Source organism: Alternaria metachromatica (assembly GCF_023757995.1).
Source record: "Alternaria metachromatica strain BMP 0045 chromosome Unknown scaffold_54, whole genome shotgun sequence".
NCBI classification, from domain to species: Eukaryota; Fungi; Ascomycota; class Dothideomycetes; order Pleosporales; family Pleosporaceae; genus Alternaria; species Alternaria metachromatica.
The window spans coordinates 85,696-105,930 of NW_026055545.1; the positions used below are offsets into that span (position 1 = coordinate 85,696).

At 53.0% G+C, this 20,235-nt stretch overlaps 9 protein-coding genes across 9 annotated transcripts; 5 read left to right on the top strand and 4 right to left on the bottom strand.

Annotated features, from left to right (window-relative positions):
* Positions 1–193: 193 nt before the first annotated feature.
* Positions 194–4,269, top strand: J4E83_010889 (uncharacterized protein; the record flags this gene model as incomplete). Its single annotated transcript, XM_049337767.1, has 4 exons — positions 194–234; positions 297–2,858; positions 3,167–3,198; positions 3,248–4,269. 4 exons carry the CDS (start codon positions 194–196, stop codon positions 4,267–4,269), a joined length of 3,657 nt encoding a protein of 1,218 aa, XP_049183122.1.
* Positions 4,270–4,623: 354 nt separating this feature from the next.
* On the top strand, positions 4,624–6,950 carry J4E83_010890 (uncharacterized protein; the record flags this gene model as incomplete). The annotated part of the gene is made up of 3 exons (XM_049337768.1): positions 4,624–5,297; positions 5,347–6,054; positions 6,116–6,950. 3 exons carry the CDS (start codon positions 4,624–4,626, stop codon positions 6,948–6,950), a joined length of 2,217 nt encoding a protein of 738 aa, XP_049183123.1.
* A 224-nt stretch (positions 6,951–7,174) lies between these two features.
* Positions 7,175–8,245, bottom strand: J4E83_010891 (uncharacterized protein; the record flags this gene model as incomplete). Its single annotated transcript, XM_049337769.1, has 4 exons — positions 7,175–7,235; positions 7,288–7,553; positions 7,602–7,858; positions 7,912–8,245. 4 exons carry the CDS (start codon positions 8,243–8,245, stop codon positions 7,175–7,177), a joined length of 918 nt encoding a protein of 305 aa, XP_049183124.1.
* A 595-nt stretch (positions 8,246–8,840) lies between these two features.
* Positions 8,841–9,581, bottom strand: J4E83_010892 (uncharacterized protein; the record flags this gene model as incomplete). The annotated part of the gene is made up of 1 exon (XM_049337770.1): positions 8,841–9,581. The coding sequence occupies one exon, from the start codon at positions 9,579–9,581 to the stop codon at positions 8,841–8,843; it is 741 nt and encodes a 246-aa protein (XP_049183125.1).
* Positions 9,582–10,284: 703 nt separating this feature from the next.
* On the top strand, positions 10,285–11,559 carry J4E83_010893 (uncharacterized protein; the record flags this gene model as incomplete). Its single annotated transcript, XM_049337771.1, has 1 exon — positions 10,285–11,559. The coding sequence occupies one exon, from the start codon at positions 10,285–10,287 to the stop codon at positions 11,557–11,559; it is 1,275 nt and encodes a 424-aa protein (XP_049183126.1).
* A 448-nt stretch (positions 11,560–12,007) lies between these two features.
* J4E83_010894 (uncharacterized protein) lies at positions 12,008–13,000 on the bottom strand (the record flags this gene model as incomplete). Its single annotated transcript, XM_049337772.1, has 1 exon — positions 12,008–13,000. The coding sequence occupies one exon, from the start codon at positions 12,998–13,000 to the stop codon at positions 12,008–12,010; it is 993 nt and encodes a 330-aa protein (XP_049183127.1).
* Positions 13,001–14,639: 1,639 nt separating this feature from the next.
* Positions 14,640–15,788, top strand: J4E83_010895 (uncharacterized protein; the record flags this gene model as incomplete). Its single annotated transcript, XM_049337773.1, has 1 exon — positions 14,640–15,788. One exon carries the CDS (start codon positions 14,640–14,642, stop codon positions 15,786–15,788), a length of 1,149 nt encoding a protein of 382 aa, XP_049183128.1.
* Positions 15,789–17,112: 1,324 nt separating this feature from the next.
* Positions 17,113–18,635, top strand: J4E83_010896 (uncharacterized protein; the record flags this gene model as incomplete). Its single annotated transcript, XM_049337774.1, has 3 exons — positions 17,113–17,260; positions 17,618–18,534; positions 18,585–18,635. The coding sequence occupies 3 exons, from the start codon at positions 17,113–17,115 to the stop codon at positions 18,633–18,635; spliced, it is 1,116 nt and encodes a 371-aa protein (XP_049183129.1).
* A 119-nt stretch (positions 18,636–18,754) lies between these two features.
* J4E83_010897 (uncharacterized protein) lies at positions 18,755–20,017 on the bottom strand (the record flags this gene model as incomplete). Its single annotated transcript, XM_049337775.1, has 1 exon — positions 18,755–20,017. The coding sequence occupies one exon, from the start codon at positions 20,015–20,017 to the stop codon at positions 18,755–18,757; it is 1,263 nt and encodes a 420-aa protein (XP_049183130.1).
* Positions 20,018–20,235: the final 218 nt, after the last annotated feature.

Sequence of the window (20,235 nt, forward strand, 5' to 3'; positions counted from 1 at the left end):
ATTGAAAAGAAGACATCTCGTGGGAATAGTCGTTGAGACTGTATCTGTTTCAGGGTATCGAATAGGTTAAGCGCGCACAGACTCCGCGTCAGTAGCTCTCTTTTCTCCATACTCTGTCATTTCGTCCAATACCTGCGTCTACTATCTCTTCCTATTTCCAGAAAGGACGCGCGTTTGAGCGCCGGCGCTTATCATGGATCATCTACCATCTCTTCTAGTGGATACCTACAAACGGTATGAGTTCGCTATCTAGATCGTCTGCCAGGACCTTGGCTAACCACTTCCTTTCATCTCAGATACAAAAGTGGTACGCAAATTGTAGCTACTTGGCTGGCAACATCAGCCGCCAAAATCCAGTCCATTGACCACTTGTTGATCAAGAACGCACGTCTCAAGGGACAAGCTCGCGCTGCAGCCCGACAGAACGGAGTGAGCGAAGTACCTCTAAACGCATTCAGGACCTTGGTCGACATCCTTGCGAAGGCTAAGATCACTTTGCCGACCGATATCGAAGCTATCTTGTGGAGTGTCATCACCGCTCGCAAAGAATGCGCAGGGTTCTACCGAGCGAAACCAGAGCGAGAAGCTGGTGATGACATTGACGATGAAGGCCATCAGTTCTTCATCGACATCCTCGATTACTATTACCACACGCTCAAAGCGCCGACAGCAGGCAAGACCAAGGAAGAACGCGAGAAAGGAGCATCTACGAATAGTCGCACATCCAACTTCTTCGAACACCTCAGTCTGGTTCAAGAGCATGCTGAGCCATCGGGCTACGTGCCTTCGGTGTCGACAGACACGCAGAGCCGAAGCTACCGTATCAAGGAGTCCGCCAACCGAAAGAGTGAAAAGGCCTTTGCGCTTTTCTGTTTCCTCAAAGATATGACAGCAATTCGTTTATTCGTCCACAAAACCTGGCGCGGATACAAGGAACGTAGCCTGGCGCTCACCACAGCAGCGACGACCGCCAATGTCGCAGTTGACATCTTGCGACGGGTGAACGAGGCCTTTCTGAAAGACTTTCCAGAATTCGAAAGCCACCACAAAGTGATCAAGTTTCTTGAGAGCTTCGAGGAACAAGGTACCAGCGGCATCACCCGGAAAGACGAGATGGGCTGGTACGATCTCGATGACTTCAAACTGTCACCGCAAACCTTCGTCTGCAAAGATACTTATAACGTATATTTCCGAGACCATCTCTTCGATCACGACGGCAAGAAGGAAGTGATGGTAGATTATCACTCTGGCAGGAAAACTGCCAGAACCGAGCAGACTCACATGAGAAGGTGCCTTAGCGTCTTCTTGAGCCTATCTAGGTCAGCCGATGTGGGCGCATTCACACGAGACCATGATATCCTAGCTCGCGCGATCCACACAATCGATGAGGAGCAAAAAGCAAGCACTTGGATCATATTCGCACTCCAGATGTTCGTCGACATGCACCGTGAGCTTGGTGCGGAAGTGCCTCGTGCGCATAGGGATCTCCTGGATGGTAACGCGAGAATGAGTGGCGCATTGAGACGGTACGTCGACTTTGCAGAAAACCACGACGGCGAATGGGGCCGATATTTGTACACACAACTAGCCTCCTCATGGCATCGCCTTCTTGAGACTCTTGAAAGGGTTGACCATGTCAGCGACACGTTCAAGATGCACAATTCGTGGCTCGGGGGAGGAACCTTGGTGGATGGACCGTTCTACCTCGAGAACCAACCAACCTATGCTGGATGCACACTAGAGCGTCATAAGGAAGGTGTGCACCTGTTCGGTGTTGAGGCTGCAAGACATTCCGAGCAACTCCTGTTCGCCTGCCACATCTACAATGCCGGACTCAAGAACGGGCTGCTGCGACGGTGGCCTGACATGGAATATCTCATCGCCAAGCAAACCGAGACACATCTCTTCCTAGGAACCCGTCCGGTCGGTTACGAAGAGTGCGATAAGCGGCTACTTTTGATGCGAGGCTTCAGTCCCAGTGTGCTTGCCAAGCACAAGCGCGCCGGCAGGCCAATGTATGAGTTGTTCGAGACGATGGATACGAAGAAGAATTTAGGCGGCCGCAAACTAGAAATTTTCTCCGCTTTCGTTAGACAGGCTTCCGCTTTTGACGGCCTTAAGCGGGTGATGCTGAAGACGGACGAGAATGGCAAGAATAAAAACGAGCCGATCTGGCTTCTGGAGCGCGTAGTCCGACATCGGCTGGAGAACAAATCGAAGACGTCAAAACATGGCAAACGTCGTAAACAAGAATTAAGTCCTCTCCAGACGCTTGAGACTTATCGAGACGCCATGAAGGAGGATGAGTTCCTTCTCAATTTCGACATCATGACGCTGGATCTCATCGCCAACAAAATGATCCATGTGATCAAAGCCTGGTTGCGAGACTTTGGAGACTTGAAAGCTAGCTCGGTTCCTGGATCCAAAGTCAGTCTGAAATGTATCCGAGACATCGCAATGGCATCTGCGATGTTGTCGTCAGCAAATAAGAAACGGGAGATATGGGACGTCCTCGATCACATCATTAGTCGCGTCGGCAACATGTGTTACTTGCGTGCAGAGGCTCATCGCGGTACCGTAAACCTTCAGCCGCGCAACCCGGCATACGAAGGCCAGTTTCTTCCTACTGCTGCTGTCTTTGGTGGGCCGAACTCGCCCGAGGTCCCTGAAGACTGGCAGAACAAGTGGGACATCGTCGCTGGTAAAGGAGCGTATGACTATCATGTCTCTACTACGGCGCTTTTGACATCGGAGCAGAGGGCTAGGGACAAGGAGTGTAACGACTTCTTGGAGAAGCTGATTCCGATTAATTATCCAGACTACAGCCAGGAACAAATTTGTCAGCTTCTCGGAATGGAGTACAGGGATGTCACGCGATCATTTCTTGTGCATTAACGGGAGTCTTTTGGTAGTGCGTAGATATGACGGATGCAATCGTTTCATTATCGCAGTCACGACCCATGTGAAAAGTGAAAATAACGTGAAGTAAAAGGTGACTAGTGTTAGATGAACGTGTCTTGTACTGCGATGAGAGTAAAGATTGCAGGAGAAGAGGCGTTTTTGTATTACCCACCCGAAGAGGGATAGGACGAAATGAGATGACGTAATCATCGCCGATCACACGCGCGCGGCTGGACGCGACCCCACGCTTCCAACACGCGTCAAGATGCTCACAGATCGTGATGCCGCCCAAGAGAGGTACGTATACCATCAAGAGCCTTGAGACGGGCTGGATTGACGTGATCAGCTCCCAAACGCAAGGCTACCGATGATGTAACAGTCAGTCGCAATGCCAACACCGCCAAACGAGTCGCGCAAGAGAATGCGAATTTCGGTACTCCAAGAGAGTGGCCGATTGAAGCCAAGAAAGGAATAAAGAATGCGCTAGAATCCTCTCTCCTACCTGATACCGGCCAACCGGTCTCCGATGAATCAGATTCCGGCGACTCAGAGCTCGCCGATTTCGAGGTTGACGGCGATGGCTATGATGCGGCCATCAAGGTGGAAGAGGAGCACGAGAAGCGCGTCGAGAGAGCGCACAGACATCTAGCGATAAGACTTCATCGGGAAGAGGAAGTGGAATTGGGCGACGTACGAGGTGAATGGGATCTCTACTCTCCCAACTATCTTGACCTACACGAAGTCGACAACCGAGCGCTGATATACACTGGACATTTCAACTTCCATCAGTGGAAGACGGGGAAACTCATCATTGGAGAGCATAGCAGCGACACCGCGCTCTCTTCGATGGAAGCCACTGCAAAGCTTTCCCTCACCGGCCTCAGGAACGAATGGCACCTGCCCCTCAACCTTCCCAAAGCCTCGTCTGTGGAGCTACAACCACTCCAAGGCATCCGCCAAAACTATGAAGGCGCTGGAAACCCCGAGGTTCGGCTCGGCATATCCTTCCTAGGAAACGGCTACCTGAAGATGCGGATACCCGGCATATACATTGCCGGCAAGAGGGAATGGAGAAGACATCTTACATTTTACGGCATCAACCGCACGTATCCGCCACAAGAGGTGGAGAGCCCTGAGCCGCTGCCACGACCCGAAACGCCGCCGCCGCCAGAGGGGTTCAAGTATGGCAAGAGAGGCAATCTGGTTCGTATATCGAAGTCGCGACCGAAGCCAGCGCTGCAGCCAGTGCCGGTCGAGACTATAGATGATCCCGGTGATGAGCTGGTGTCTTCGGATGAGGAACTGAGACGGAGGCTGCTCGAAGAGTTGGATGATAGCTTGTTCGTCAATTGGCCGGACGACAACTAGGGACTACAGTGTTGCTGGCGTCTCTATATGCCTCTGCGGAAGGCTTGTTTTTCGCGGCCCTTGCACATACGATAGCACGATCGCGGACTTCTGTGAAAAACATGTCACAAGTACCGGGCCAAACGTGTATCGAAGATAGTGGATGTATACTTGTAGCAGATGCCACGTTCAGCCTGGCTTGCTCATGTGCACGCGAGGTATGGCACAAGCACATGTGCTTCCCTCTGAAAATGATTGTTCAACACACAAGGCGAGCGCTTTTGGCAATCAAGCGTCTGGGGTGAAAAACCCTTAGGTCGCCACAAAAGGCATCTCTCTACTTTCACATCTTTCGCCATCAGAGATTACGGAACAATGGATGTGTGCGCAAACCTCAAAGAGCCTGAGCAAGCCATGGAACAGTACCAAGACTTGCTTCAACTGGCTAAGCAGATGAAAAGAAAGATTCCCGGAGACCGCAAGAACAAGAATGCATTGCTAGCAGCCTTCCTACCGGCGCAGGGGCTTGGAACAGCGAGTTCTGATAGCGAGGAGAGGCTTCTGATGAACACATCGTTCTTACCACGGGCATATCCGCCTTCCGTCGTCCCTCTCAAGAACTTGCAGCCTATCGCGATCAAAGACCTTCGGCTTGAACGACACCATAGCGGTCGCTATATTGTACTGCGGTCCATCACGTCTCCAAAACGCATGGCAGCGATTGAGGTTCTGGCGGAAGACGAGCACGGGGATGTCATACCATTGCGGTTGTACCAGCAGGACGATGAAGCAACCCGCCCAGCCACAGATATCATCGATAAGCATTCGGTTGTTCTCATCAAGGAGCCGTTCTTCAAGTTTACGGCAGCTGGAGACTACAGTCTGCGAGTGGACCACCTTTCTGATGTCGTGTTTCTCTCAGACAATGATACGATAGTACCTGATCTGTTCCAACGACCGCGACACGCTGAGGTGAAAACAGCAGAAACTTTGGAGCTAGAGGGGAATGCTCTCATAGACGGCAAAAAGTACTGGCAAGCGATCTACAGGTAAGTATTGCATCAAACGAGCGAGTGAGTGCGCTAACATGTAGGACAGGTATTCAGCCGCCTTGCTGCAATCGCCTACTCCCGACGAGATCAAGGTGATCAAGCTGAATCGATCATTGGCTTACCTCAGTACCAAGCAGTATGAGGCCGCGCTCTGGGATACTGGTTACCCAAGCTTCGGTGAAGAAGGATCAGAGACGGCAATGCTTCTTGCATCACAGGCACTGTACCACCTCCGCCATTACGACGAGTGCTGCGAGCTGCTGAAAGAGCTCTGCAAATTATCTCCGATCAACCAAGACGCAGCCGATGCGCTTGCTCGTGCTCAGCGTCGTTGCGATGAGTGTAATAGTGGACGATACGACTTCAAACACCTCCGAAGCGAAGCAACAAAATTTCGACCACCTCATCTAGATCACGGGTCGTACACTGCGCCTGTAGAGGATCGCCCAGTGCAAGGCAAGGGTCGCGGTCTTTTCACAACCAAGCCCCTCAAAGTCGGCGATTTGGTGCTGTGTGAGAAGGCCTTCAGCCACGCTCATCTTGACCATGGACAAAAAGGTAACGCAAGCATCACCCGCTTGGTCAATGTCGAGTCGGATTTGGACGCCACAGGCGTCAGGGCCGACCTTATCCGACTGATCGCGCAGAAGCTATTAAAGAACCCCTCCCTGGCTCCGGATTTTACTACACTGTATCATGGCAATCACCAAGCGGTCGCCACACAGCGCGTAGATGATCAGCCGGTAGTGGACACGTAAGTACCGCCCTACCACTCAAGTCGATTGACCTGGCAGACTAATACGACGCTCCTCCAGCTTCCTCATCGAACGAATCGAGGCTTTCAACAACTTCTCCTGTCCCCTCACGAGTTTGAACATATACAAAGACCGAATGGCAGGGAGAGTGACGCCCAAGGAAGACCTCCATGACTGTGGCGTCTGGATTAAGGCCTCATATATCAACCACAGCTGTCTCGGCAACGTCTGTCGAACCTTCATTGGAGACATGATGTTCATCCGCGCGACCAAGGATCTGGATGCGGGCACAGAACTCACATTTCCGTATGTTTATCCGACCGGGAAATACGATACGAAGATGGACGACGAGCTGAAAACCTGGGGCTTCATTTGCAACTGCCCGCTCTGCGAAGATATCAAAGCCACCGAAGCTTCGGACCTCACGAAGAGGCAGGACTTGCTGAACCAAGGAGTCGAACTCTGCAAATCTCCGGCGACAGGAATCCGGTTTACGAACAAGATCGAGCGCTTAGCCGAGGCGCTGAACGAGACGTACGCCCGTCCGGCGGAGGAAGTGCCTCGGCTCCTCCTGTGGAGTCCGTACCTCCTGCTGACACGAATTTATATGAAACGCTTGATTTACGGCAAAGCATTGGAGACCATGGGTAAGTTCCTCCAGGCTCTGGGCTTCACTTTTACCGGGCTTGACCGCAAGTCTTCGCCTTTGGTGATCACAGGATGGGGTCACGTGGAAGATCGTCTAGTAGACGTCTTCCTGCATGCGCGATCAGCGTTTGAGCAGTTGGGGTTGTCTGAGAAATCGCAACAGGCGGACAAGTATGCGCGGGTGGTGTATCGAGTTGTTGTTGGGGAAGATGCGTCATTTGATGAGACGCACCCTAGGTCTTCTTAGGTCGTGCAAGGAGCGAATTGGTTGCGTTGTAGAGTATGCAGAAGCACATAGCGGTACTCAGAAATACGATTCATTTCCTTGTTCGCATCGAACGCCAACGCCTGGCTTAGAAGATAGCGCCACAGTCGTCAAAGCCATTCGACCATCTACGCTTGGATCTGGATGGAGGCATACTACACACAACCTAGAACTGCGAATTCAGCGTGTGTGAGCAGTACCATTGATCATGAACCAGCATAGGTACCATTGGCACTACCTATGAAGACGACCTCGACGGCCGCGAATCTATCGCGAAAGTCAGTTTCAAGATCACGATCGAATATTGAGAGTAACATACGCCGCTGTGCCGCCGAATATCTCCTTGATCGTCGCGGTGTCGAGGACTCTCAGTAGAACTCCAATGCAAATCGTAGCCACTATAGTGATCCAAATCCTAGTGATAGTCCTCTTCACATGGAACAACCAGAGGATGATGAGGCTTGGAAGCAGCGAAATGGCGACAGTCGATAGAAGGGTCAACGTCCACGTCACGACCGCGATCAACGTGGTATAATCGTAGTCCTCGGGATCTTGGATTTTAGTGGTAGGGAAAAGCGGGCGTAGCTGTAATTCGTCAGTTCCAACTTCGTCCGGTATGCCATGAAAACGTACCAATTTGAAGAAATAGTCGTATGCTTTGACGAGTTTTGGGACGAACCACGCTGATGGCACGTTGTCGTCGTGGTCTTCATGCGTCAAGGCCACCATATCGTGCTTGGCGTCGTCGCTCCACATTTGGAGAAGGTCGTTATCTTCCTGGAAGTCTTTTCCACGTCCATTCGTGCGCAGCCATCTCCGCAGGAACTTGAACCTTCTGTCACTGGGCTGTCGCAACTTCGTGACTTCCGCTGTAGTGAGAAGCAATCTGTCTATAACAGATGATTAGCAGTTGAAGACGAGATGATGGTGATGTGCTGCGAACGGTATCTTTCCAACTTTGCTTGTGCCCGCTTCAGCAGTTCCATTTGATTTGGGTGGTCATCATCACCCTCCGTGCTCGTATGTTCCAGGTTCAATTTGAACAGATTTGTAGAGTAATCCCCTCTGGGCGGACCAGCATTGTCGTCTTCCCCTTGCTTGGTTCGCAACGTCTTTTCGATTTCAATGAGCTCAGCTTGGAGACGCATCAAAACAAGCGCGTTCAAAGCCCCAAAGCGTCGGAATATGGCGACATCCGGGTCTTCTCCCATCACAATCGCAAGCTTTGGATATCCTTTGGGGGGCGGGGAGACGGTGATCACACCAAAAGCCTCCATTTTGTAGATGGATTGACTATCCAGTGAGGAATGATAACATGGGCAATTTTGGAAGATAGGCAGGGCCACGACGGGGCCTCTACCCAACGTAAATACTCTTTCGTGCTGAGAAGAGCAAGCGCAGAAGGCTTAACCCGGCTTCTGGAGGCCATAAATGATATAGGCGCCTACGACTGATAGTCAGCATTAGCCATGTGTTAGATTGGCACTCATTCGCTCTGATGTTGCAACAGAGCTGCATGTAGCTGCGGCCAGGGTTCTCAGCTTCCAGTTTGGAGTTCAGCTTTGATTGCGTAGCCACTGAGCTCTTTGCTTGGCATGCTTCCAGATAACACAGCTGAGCATAATGCGACCAATGGCTTGCTTGTCATGCAGTCTCAGACTTTTGTGAAAGGCCTCCATCAACACGGCAGTGATGTCGGCATCCGCACTAACACTGTCAACATAGCATCTAGCACTGCCCGCTCAGCTTGAAATACAACAAAATATCATTCAAGTCCAATCCGTCGGGTAAGACCCCGCCAGTTCAAAAACACCAGCCCAATCCCAACATAGGTATAGTATCAGAGGATCCTCGTCCAAACTCTTCATCACCTTACAAACCCTCCCTAAACACGCTCCTCCGACTCTCCGTCGGGCTGTTCTCTACACTATCCACACTACCCGCCTTCCTGTGCTTGCTCACACTGGGCATTGTCGCCGTAGCACCACCCCGATAACTCGTATCCGCATCGAGCACCGGCCTGGGACTCACGCCCCTCAGACTCGCCGCATTATCGTCGCCAAACGGATTCCTCCCACTCTGCGCATCGAGATGTTCGTCGTAGGAATCGCGTGTGCGGCTGCGTCCGCGACTTGGCTCGACATTGTTGTACGGCGTGGGGTTGGCATACGGATTCGCAGTCTGTCCGCCATGAGTAGACGCCGGTTCATGAAGCCCCAGTTCCTGCTCTTCATAGTATGCCTCGTCGCCCACGCGCGAACTCCACGCCTCATCAGGATCAAGACGGCTTCCTGCGCCGCGGCCTCCGCCCACGCCGCGCCCGCCGCTGTAGCCGGCGTCTTCGTAGCCGCTACCCGTTGTGTACCGGTTGTTTCTGTTCTTGAACTTGCGCACTTGGGTGTCGAACCAGCCTTTGATGCCCGTGGGCGCGGGTCCAGGGTAGTTTGAGGTTGCGCCAGCGTCAGAGGAGCGGCTGAAGGCTATCATTGGGTTCATGGAGGGTGGAGGGAGGCCATTGCGGGAGGCGTTCCACCGGGCGTAGAAGTACCAGCCGAAGTAGGAGAAGGAAAGGAGAAGGAGCAGGATGTTGATGAAGACTAGCCAGCCGTTCATGGTGGCGGTGGTCGTGTGGGTTGTTGTTGTGGGGAGGGCTTAGGGTCGCATGTGCGGTTTGCGTGTGGTGGGCGCGATTGCGCGGATCCGATGGGTTTGCTGTCGCTGGTGCGGACGGTCGTGTCTCCGTGGACAGGAGGCGAGGGGCCTGATGGTGTCCCGACAGGTGTGGAATGCGACGTCGGCTGGCTGCGCCGCAATGTGAATTTGTTGGTGTAGCTGGCAGGCGCGGCTGAGTTCCTCCAGCGCAGGCGGCTGCGTAGTATCGCCAAGTGATGACGTAACCCTTGCTGACGCCGCTGCCCGAATCTAACAACTGTTGAATTGACGGAGAAATCCTTTGCGATGTTAACAATCACGGGAAGTAATGTTCAGCCCCTATCATTAAAATCTGTTCCGACAGAATAGTTTCAGATTGATGCGTGCTTTTCGTCTCACGACGAGGCCGTTATTGAACATGACGCACGCGGACTAGCGTCTACCGCAACGAAAAATGGGGCAGGTGGGATTGCGCGATTGGGCTGCCAGCCTATCACGCCTATCTCCACACCATGGCGTGGGTGACATTGCATCTCGTGGGAACTGGACGTCTGTCCCTCGGATCAACTTCCGGTCATATTTGGACTGATCATCATCTTACTCATTTGCAATCGCACTACAGTAAAAAGTCCGGCCGAGTCATTGTTTACACTAGGCTGCCATCATGAACAGATCTGGCGGGGACGATCAGCATCGCAAGATCGTGTTCACGACTCAAAGCGTCGACGGCGAGTCAGAGGCTGTTGTTACATTACAAGAGCACAAAGATCCCATGAGACCACCTTTCTTGATCAACGTGTCGACAAGACCTCGCGATCAACAGCTGCCATTCTCCCCACCGGAAAAGCGCGAGACCCATGTTATCATCTCGAGTGGCTCCGGTCATGGACTCGCAGATGAATTCTTCTCCAGCGCTGTTCGCCCGATCCTCGAAAGCATATATGGAGAGACAGGCATCGAAGGGTTGAAAGTACATGCCACTGAATCACCAACCAGCATCTTGGAACTCACCGACGCCGTCCTCTTTCCTGCCGCCAATGAAGGAAGACCCCTCCGCATCATCCTCCTCTCTGGCGACGGCGGCATCGTAGACTTCGTAAATGGCCTCTCATCCAAAACACCAAACCCACAAACCTACATTCCCCCACAAGTCGTCATCCTGCCTCTCGGCACGGCAAACGCGCTCTACCACTCCATCAACGCAGGAAGATACGATGCATGGGGTCTCCCCGCCCTAACATCATGGAAAGCAAAGCCCCTTCCCACATTCAAAGCGACCTTCTCCCCCGGCGCCCGCCTCCTCATCGACGAAGGCCGAAAAGAGCAAGAACTACCCAAAGACGCCCAGGGCAACGGCATCCTTCACGGCGCCGTCGTAGCCTCCTGGGGCATGCACGCCTCCCTTGTCGGCGACAGCGACACAACCGAGTACCGTAAGCACGGCGTCGAGCGCTTCAAGATGGCCGCGAAAGAAGCTTTGTACCCAGCCGATGGCTCACCACCACATCCGTACAAGGGAAAAGTCTCTGTTTTGAAAGAAGGAGATCAGTGGACTGCTCTACCGGAAAAAGAGCACATGTACATCCTCGCAACCATGGTCTCGCACCTCGAGAAACCATTCTGCATCTCCCCTGCTAGTAAACCGCTAGATGGGAGTATGCATCTTGTTCACTTCACGCCAAGGAGTGGCGATGAGGTCATGGGTATTATGAATAAAGCGTATGATGGGGGTAAGCATGTGGAGGATGGGGATGTGAGGTATGAGAGTATTGATGGGTTGAGGATTGAGTTTGAGGGCAAGGAGGAGGATGGGCGGTGGAGGAGGATATGTGTTGATGGGAAGATTGTAAGGTTGGAGAAGGAGGGGTGGGTTGAGGTTAGGAGGGTGAAGGAAGGAAGTGGGAAGGGGGTGTTGGATGTTGTTGTGTCAGGGCAGTGAGACGGATTAGGAGGAGGTGTTTGCGATCGGTGGGTGCAAAGATGGGCTACGAATGAATGAATGCGTGATCTGGATTTTGAATGCGCAAATATCAAAAATCGAGCCCTTTCTAGTCACTGGTCCACTCCTCGGAGTGCACGTGAGCACTAATTCCACCCTTCAACTTAAAGTACACTCGAAATCATACAGGAACCTCTGATGCTGAATATCTAATACCCGGTTTTAGAGATGCCTTTCGAACGCGACTGCGGCCGCAGAGCAGTTTGGTCGCCCCGCCGTCTCCCCTTCATTGGGCCCCCCGCAGTTATCTCCCCTTCACTGGGCCCCCCGTTAAGAAAACAGCCGAGTTCGAAACTCTGGTCGATCCTCATTGTTTTTATTTTTTGCACTTCTTTGGGCTTCTGCAGAATACCCGAACACTCTGTGGCCCCGTCCCGCCCCAGCTGCTTCACTCACATCGCTCTTCTTGTCTTGCTGCGCGCCGATGTCCTTCGGCTTCTACTTGCGTCACCCACTCTTGTGGGAGATCCAGTGTGCTTCCGACTATACCTTCCTGCTCTTTCTTTGACAACATGCGCCTGCTGACATGGAGGAAGTGCGCCTTGAACGCGTGCCATAATTCGGTATCAGCATCTGTATGGCCGTACGCAAAAGGTCGGGGAAAGTACGGATCGTTGCGCCAGAACGCATGGACTGCTTGCGCGATGCCAGTTGCGTCTTGAGCCATAAGACGTACGCAGTCGTAGTCTAGCATCCAGATGACGAGGTCTTCATCCAGCAGCTTGAACATTTGTGTTGGCGTGTCGCCGCTGATAGATGATGTAGCCGGGGCAAGCACAAACTCAACATCGTTCGCATCGACTTCAGCCTTCCAGTAATAATGCGCGAGCGCCTCAGCCAGAGTCTTCGCAATGACAACAGGATTCATACCCAGCTCTTCCATCTGATCAACGCAAAGACCATAGTTGCGCAGATTAAAGAACATGCCAGGCGGGCGACCTTCTGGTCTCCGTTTGCCCGTGTACACCCGAATAAGGCAATCTTCATTCTTCTTACTCGTCCTCGTAGCTTCCTTCAACGCCTCACGACAATATCTGTCGATGAGCATCTCGCGAATAGGCAGTCCTACAGCGGGTATCCTCTCCTGCGTGTAGCTCCTACTCACCTCTTCACCCTCAGGAAAACAGGTGAAATTGTTATCCCACCAGAAACTATCAGCCTCCAAGACCTCGTAAGACTTCGGTATGCGCACAGGTAGCGTGTGTTTTTCGTCTGCTGCGATAACTCGTCGATGCATGTTGTGGTCGTTCAAGACGGAGCGGTTTGTATGCATGTGTTCGCGTTTGATGACCCAGGGGTCGACTCCGCGGATCCAGATGCTGCCGCAGCATCCTCGGCCTATTTCGCGGAAGGGGCCTCTAGGGTTGGGTCTTGTGTTCATGTTTGTCGGTGTGTGTGGTTGAATTGTGGAGGTGCGTGGATGGTGGGATTTATACTCGTCTTTGACTCATACAGATGCTGTGTGGGCGTACCCGTAATATTGGAGTTGGGTACCCATTCCATGGTTCACGATGGGTTGTAGACGAATTACGAGCCACGTGATACCAATCCTTGGGCGAAAGCTGGTGCGACTGCTGCGTCTCGTCCACAGCGAGCCGTATCCGGTAGGCTCAGTGTAGCGCGTAGGCGAGCATGGCGTCGTTGAAGGGTTGTGTTGTCGTGGTTTGTCCTACGAGAGGCGCATGGCATGAACCACGGTCGAGGTTGCGGTAGCTCCTGCCTTGGAGCCAAACAAGCGTCAGGGTCATCAGGGTCTCGACAAAGGCAGGAACAAAACTCTGCAACTCGCTCCGAGATGTTTCACCTCCCACGCTCACCATCTTCGTTCTCACCTAGTCGCATTGTTTCCATCTTCGTTTTTGTAGCCAGATCGTTCGAGTGGACACCTCAGAACGTCTCGAATGGCACTAGAACACGCGCCCTTGGTTTACTGGCAGAATGGTACCAGTCGCATTCATGCACCGTCCTGCTTGCATCGACCTTCGGTCGCATGTCGATAAGGGATCTGTTCTTAGCTGCTACAAGTACGACCGAACAGGCTACCACGATCGTCAAAAGGAAGTACACTCTTGACTCTTTATCAATGCGAGCACCTGCGCTTTCACGAGAACGACAACCCGCGACTGTTGAACCCTTGGCTGAACTCTCATACTCGCCGGCATCCAGGGGCTCCGCGGGGTCGAGGAGATTTGATGCCTCAGGTCTTGTTGTTTCCGAAACATGATTATGCCGTCACGTCGAGGATCTCAATCTCACCCATCGCGACTTCGAAGGGTCCGTCGCCGCCGCGAACGTGGCATCGAACTAGAGGAACGACAGTGGGATTGTTTGTCCTAGGCTCAGCCACTTGGATGCCAGTCGTCGCGTCCGCCCAGGAGCACAACTTGGCGCAGTCACGCTACGCCTTCGGATGGCCACGATTCCGGCGTTAGGCAAAAGCAAAGAAAGGCACCAAGGACACCAGCACTGGCGTCGCGGCATGTGTCGAGCTCTGGCTTGGTGATTCGAAGCCATGTACGGCTTGCGACGGTGAGAAGCTGATGAAGTTCAGATTTCCTGCCCCCACCAGCAGCACCTGCATGGAGCTGACAGTTGCCGGCGACCAGCTGCAAGCCTATAATTAGGCTGATCCACAGCGGGCGCCAACCGCCCTACAGGGCCGCAATGATGAAAGCGATCGAAAGCAGACCGCATTGTCAAGCAAACCGCGCTCGCAAGTCATTGATCGCATCAACGGCAGCAGGGTAGCAGAAAAAGAAGATTACTCGTGCATCTTGGGTGTTTCTGACATCACATGCACGTGCATGACGCGTTTCGTCACGGCGATCTTGGGCTGACGACCCGGCCACGGCTCAGCGCCTGCAAACCTACTTACACAAGCAGGGGTACCGTCAGCAACGTCCTTATTACTACCCACCTTTGCCGTCGTGGCGCAGCTTCTTCTCTCAAATCGCATCCTCGAGCAATTGACGCAGAAACCTCACACTTACATCGGCCCTACTCGACACTGATCGCCCGCCATGAACATGATGCGCAAGAAGACGCAGTATGTGCAAATCACACCAATACCGTCGTTCATACCGCGCCAGCTCGCAATCGATTTCCTCCACAGCCACGGCGAGATCATCGAGCTGAACCCCCTCGTCACCGGCCACGAGCCCATCAAAGCACCGCGCGACGCTCCCGCAGACGAATACTACTCAACATGGTACGAAATATCGCAGCGCATACAATACATACCCGGCATTGGCAAGATGGGCAGCGGCGCAATCAAGTTCCGCGGTGTCTTCCACGACCTACCGTTCGGGCTTCAGACACACACCTACGCGCCTGCGAACGTCGACCTACGCCAGAAGTGGCATATTGGCGGCAACCAGATTGGCGAGCCACCTGAGCCGAAAGAGCTGGGCTCTTCTGCGCCACCGGAGGGCCTCTACATTCGCCAGGATGTAGAGATCAAATGCAACGTCGCCATGATGAACTTTGTCAAGAAGGAAATGAAGGCAGCTTGCACCATCATGATCGAGCGGTTGGTCAAGAAGGCGGAGCTGCTCGACTCGGGCGCACTCCAAGCGATGATGGAGAATGGACGGATGAAGACGGTCAACCCAGCTGATCGCTCAACTTACGGTCACACGCCACCACAACCATCGCCGACCCAACCCTACCAGATGCCCTTGTCGCCGCACAGGCAAAGCCAACAATGGGCGCAGCCCGCGCAGCAGCCCGGCCCGCCCGTACCACCTAAGCAGCTCCTAGGCACGAACGACGTGGTTATGGAGTTGCCAGGCGACTTCTACCACCCTCAGCCGTCTCCCTCCCACCTCTCCCCTCACGATAACCGCGCGTCCTCTGCCTCCGAGCCCTCGCAATACTCACCGAACCCGCAAGATGCGCGCTGGTCGACTGCATCGCATAGCACCGCGAGCTCCCGCCCTAGCTCGTATGCGCCATCAGAAGGTATGAAATCGCCAGGGCTAGAACAAAAAGCATTCGCGGCCGAGCTGCCAACGATGGAAGAGACAAAGGAGGAGCATAACAGCCATCAGAGGCGGCCGAGCGGTCAGCAGGGTCAGCAGGCGTATACATACAACCCGCAGGACTATGCGCGGGCGCCGGGGCAACAGCAGTATGCCAACCCGCCCTACCCGCTGTATGGGCCACGGTAATTGATGAACGTGTCACACTTTGGTGTTTTCTTGAACGTACACGCACAGTAATGTTTTTGAGAGTTTGGTGTCCGTAAGGCAGGGCGGCTGTTTGTCTACCTGTTATCACGATTTACGATTTTCTGCGGAAATGCTTTTCAGATATCCCCTTCCGTTAAGTAATGCAATCATATTATTTCTATGTCTACGAACTTGTCACCAAGGATCAACTGCTCAGTGCTGTGTAGCGTCTCGGTATCCAGGGTATCAAATCTTGACTAGACGCGAATCGCCAGAAAGTCCCCAGATACTGTTCGGTGCTGAACACATCCGCCATCTTCTCGGCATTTGTGATACTTCACTATACTTGCGTTGGGATTGGGATGGTGATTTGACTGAGGTGTATTACCTCGTGATTGAGATGTTGAATGACATTTCGTTCTAGTTCATATTCGACAGACAGTGCGCGGTGTCATATGGATATTGCCACAATTGGTTTCAACATGATCCATAAAGATCTGCATCTATGGCGCTGTAATATCTTTTTCCTGGCGTCCACACACACTCAGAAATACCCTTAAGATGACTGAGAATCCGACTTCGTCCCTGATACCCGCTGACTTCCTTCTGTTGACTCCCACTCTACACTACTTCAATTGCAGCTGTTTCAGTGTAGATACCGTTGGATAAAATCACACTATAATCCGACTTTACGTAAAGTACCTCGCAACGCCATCCCTATCTACTCTGCAGATTCCCTTACAATGATTACCAGCTATTATCAAAGGAGTGACCAGCGACCGAGAAAGTGCTACGACAAGCAACGGTGACTAATATCCAAAGACGGAATACATTGTAGACTCCCATTCGTCTGTTGAGAAGGCAGAAAACGACTGAGATAGCAGCGTAGATCGCAAGATAGGGTTTAACGTCTCTGTTTCTTTACAGTATGTTTCAATACGTAGCTTGCGTAAAGCTTGTGTCCTACAATACATGTGCCTGTCTTAGGCCGTAGGGTCGATCGTGTCACCCCTTCCAGCGCTTCGCAGTACATATCCACATCAACTGGCCTCAACAGCACCGAAGGATAGCTTGTATGTTTGTGATACAAAAACCATAATGGAATCAGCCTGACGTCACAACACAACAACAGACCCTCGCTACTACGCTACGTTACTACGCTGCGTGACTGCGTGACTGGCCCGTGCGTCAATACACGGTCACGTAGACTTGCTACCGCCCACCTGACAGAAACTCCACTTCATCCACAATAAACCCAGCTTGATACCTCTGAATTGATCTTGGCTAACCTGGCGTAACCACCTACACTGACTCTCGCAGAGACATGTCACGGCAACTCAACATGCGAGACCGCGCAGCAGCACAACCAGGTCCGTACGGTCCCAACAATCCTCCACCGCCTCCGTCCGAGCCCCCACCGCGTGGACCCAGAGAACAGGGAGACCGGGGTAGAGGTGTTGACGATGTCGATGGTGAGAAGATGCAAGGTCGACGCCGTCCGCAGCTAGCAGTCCGAAAACGAGATTACGCACGGGCGGAAGAGGAACTGCGAGTGAGACAGCGAGATCGTGATCGTAGTCGTTCGCCTGCCCGGCGTCAAGATCCACGCGATGAGCAAGATTGGCGTGGTGAGCGAGCCCGGTATCGAGAGCGGTCGCCGCTGCGTCGTGAGACCGTGGATGTGGAGCCGCAGCGAGAAGACCGGAAGCCGGAGAAGGCAGAGTACCAGAGGTGCTTTGCTTGTAATAAGAAAGGTTGGTTGTATACCTGCAGACTCTTAACTCTTCCTTGCTAAGACTATGAAGGGCATAGGGTTGCTGATTGCCCAGCTGCCTTCACCGATAAGAAGGGTTGTTTTCGGTGTGGAGAGCAAGGACATATAGCTCGTGCTTGCAAGGTCCGAGTTGGTCAGATCAAGACTGATGCTGAGGTTGCTGCCGATGAGGCGAAGGCTATGGCTGGTCGATACGGTGACCGCGACGACGATAGGCATTGGTCGCCCAGGCAGGATGCTGCCTTCCGAATCAGTCGCACGAGAGATATCAGCCGACTGGAAGCTCACATCCAGCAAGCGTACGGCCAAAGTCAAGATACGCAGCAACCTCATCAGGAGCACTTCAGTGAGGCGCCTTCGCGTTCAGAGTACTTCGCGGAGGACGAAGTCGACTGGGACGACGACGCTCTAGAGACGGCCCACGTTGCTCCCGCGGTGAGAATGAGTACCGGTCGGAAGATACCACAGCCTGAGTATCCGAGGCATGAGGAGCCGTACCGCCATTACGAAGGTCCAGAAGCGCATACTCCGACCGTCCAGCATGCGCCAATTCAGTCGGTGCACCGCAGATCCAGCCAAACGCCCAGTACAGCAAAGTCAGCCAAAGAGCCCAAGTTGGGCCTGCCGCACCTCCAAAACGCCGAGACAGCAGAGTTTCCACCGACCGTGCACGACCTCCGCGGCTACGATTACCGTATCTTCACCATGTACGCGAGCAAGCCCAAGGCTCAGCGCTTTATCAACGGTGCCAACGGCAAGATCGCACCAGGCATGTACGGCTCCGAGCAACGCCACGATCTGGGCCTTTGCTTCACCACGTACCTTACGAAGAAACGTTGTGAGATGGGAGTCAAGTGTCCCTGGCGCCATCACCCGCTTTCGAACACTGAGAAGGCTTGGATCATAAAGTATGGCAAACAGAAGGGAGAGGAGTTCATCGAAAACGTAGATCGGTGGTGGAACTTCCCCGAGGTAAGTCATATGATGTTGTGTTTTCCTTGACCTTTACTGACTGCGGTAAGACACCGGTGCCGGGTACTTCTATGGAGGGCCTAGGCGACGGCGGGAACTAGGCAGCTTTCCTGATTTGGAGTTGTTGGATACCAGGAGCTTGGCTTGTATGGGCCCTTGGTTGATGTTGGACGACATTGAGATGAGTCAGTCCTGGCGCGCTGGCATTGACTGAAAGAGGCTATGTGAGAGCCCCGCCTCGTGTATGATACCAGCCCCGTATGTCATCGATGCCTTGAAGTCCAATGAGCATCATGTTAGCAAACACATCAAGGTCATCAGGCTGCGCACCCCTCAAGACATCCGTGAAGTCCAGCTCCTTGATAACAAAGTGACTCTTGCTATTCCATGCCATAGCAAAGTCAAAAGCGCTCGTTGCTTTCCACAAGTGCGCAGAAAGCGTGACGCGGTTCTTCAACGAGAGTTCTTTAGCGCAAGACCTCATCTGGCCGCTCAGCAGGGTGTATATGACGGTTATGTGAAAAGCTACCAAGGCCGTACGTCTGGCTGACTCGCGAAAGATGTATGATTTCCACGCTGAGCGAGCGGCTGTACTGGGATAGAGTGGAAGCGTGGCGGGAAGCTCGGGATCCTCTGCTGCGATGGGTAGGAGGACAACACCTACATCTTCCAGATGCGGTATCAGGGCGTCGGCTCGAGCGTATAGTCTTATGTCACCGCCAAAGATGAGCATGATCTCATACAACATCAGAGCCTGTGTGCGAGCTAGAATCTCGATGGGTGTAGTCGGTATAGCAGTGGTTATGAGCTCTTCTGCGCGACTGGTGATGTACCGTGCGACGTGCTCAGCATTGTTGTCGTTCATGGTAACATAGAGGGCACATGCCGCGTGTGCGTCTTGTAATGATCGTGGCATGTAGTCTTCGTAAAGCAAAGGGTGAGCCCATGGTGTGCAACATTGCTCTACCATCATCTTTGGCGCGAGTTTGACGAGCTCGATTGAGTATTCCACCCTGGACTTTGCGAAGGGTGACAGGTGTCTTGCTGAGAAGGGCTGGCTCACTGGGGTATAAGACTTCTGTAAAGTCATTTGATCTTCCTGATGAGCTGGTGTATTGAGCATGTCCGTAAGCGCGTCGAGAGAGTCTGTTGCGGTGCAGAAGTCGAAGTCTAAGATATCTGCGGTGGGGTTGGCTGGCATGCCAGGTAGATCGAAGTCGAAAGCAACACAGCCATCATCAATCTCTGGCATCTCTGTTGGCGCATTGGATGAGCTAGAGTCAATAGGTGTTGCAGATGAGTCGTTTTGCGGAATTGCGGCCTGCGGCCGAGGCTGTGGAGGATAGACGCATGGCAAGTGCTGTCTAGCGCATCGTGCGCAATGAGGCTGCTCGAGACCGCACTTCCGCTTTGCCTTTGCGCACTCTGAGCATGACTTCTGCCTACCTTGTGAGTTGGTGGTGCGTGAACGATCTGGTGGCATGATGAACGTGTCTGTTGCTGGCGAGGAAGGAGGTGAGGCTTGCCGCGCGGCCGCCGATCTTGGCCTGCATCATTGTTAGTCAACGCTAGTGGGTCGCTCCATCCCAGCTCGGGCGACTCCTTAATTACTCACGACTGCACTCTGTTCCGATCAACGAAGGCATGAGCTAATCTACATCTTCAAAGTTAATACACAGCGCTTCACTGGGATCAATCGAC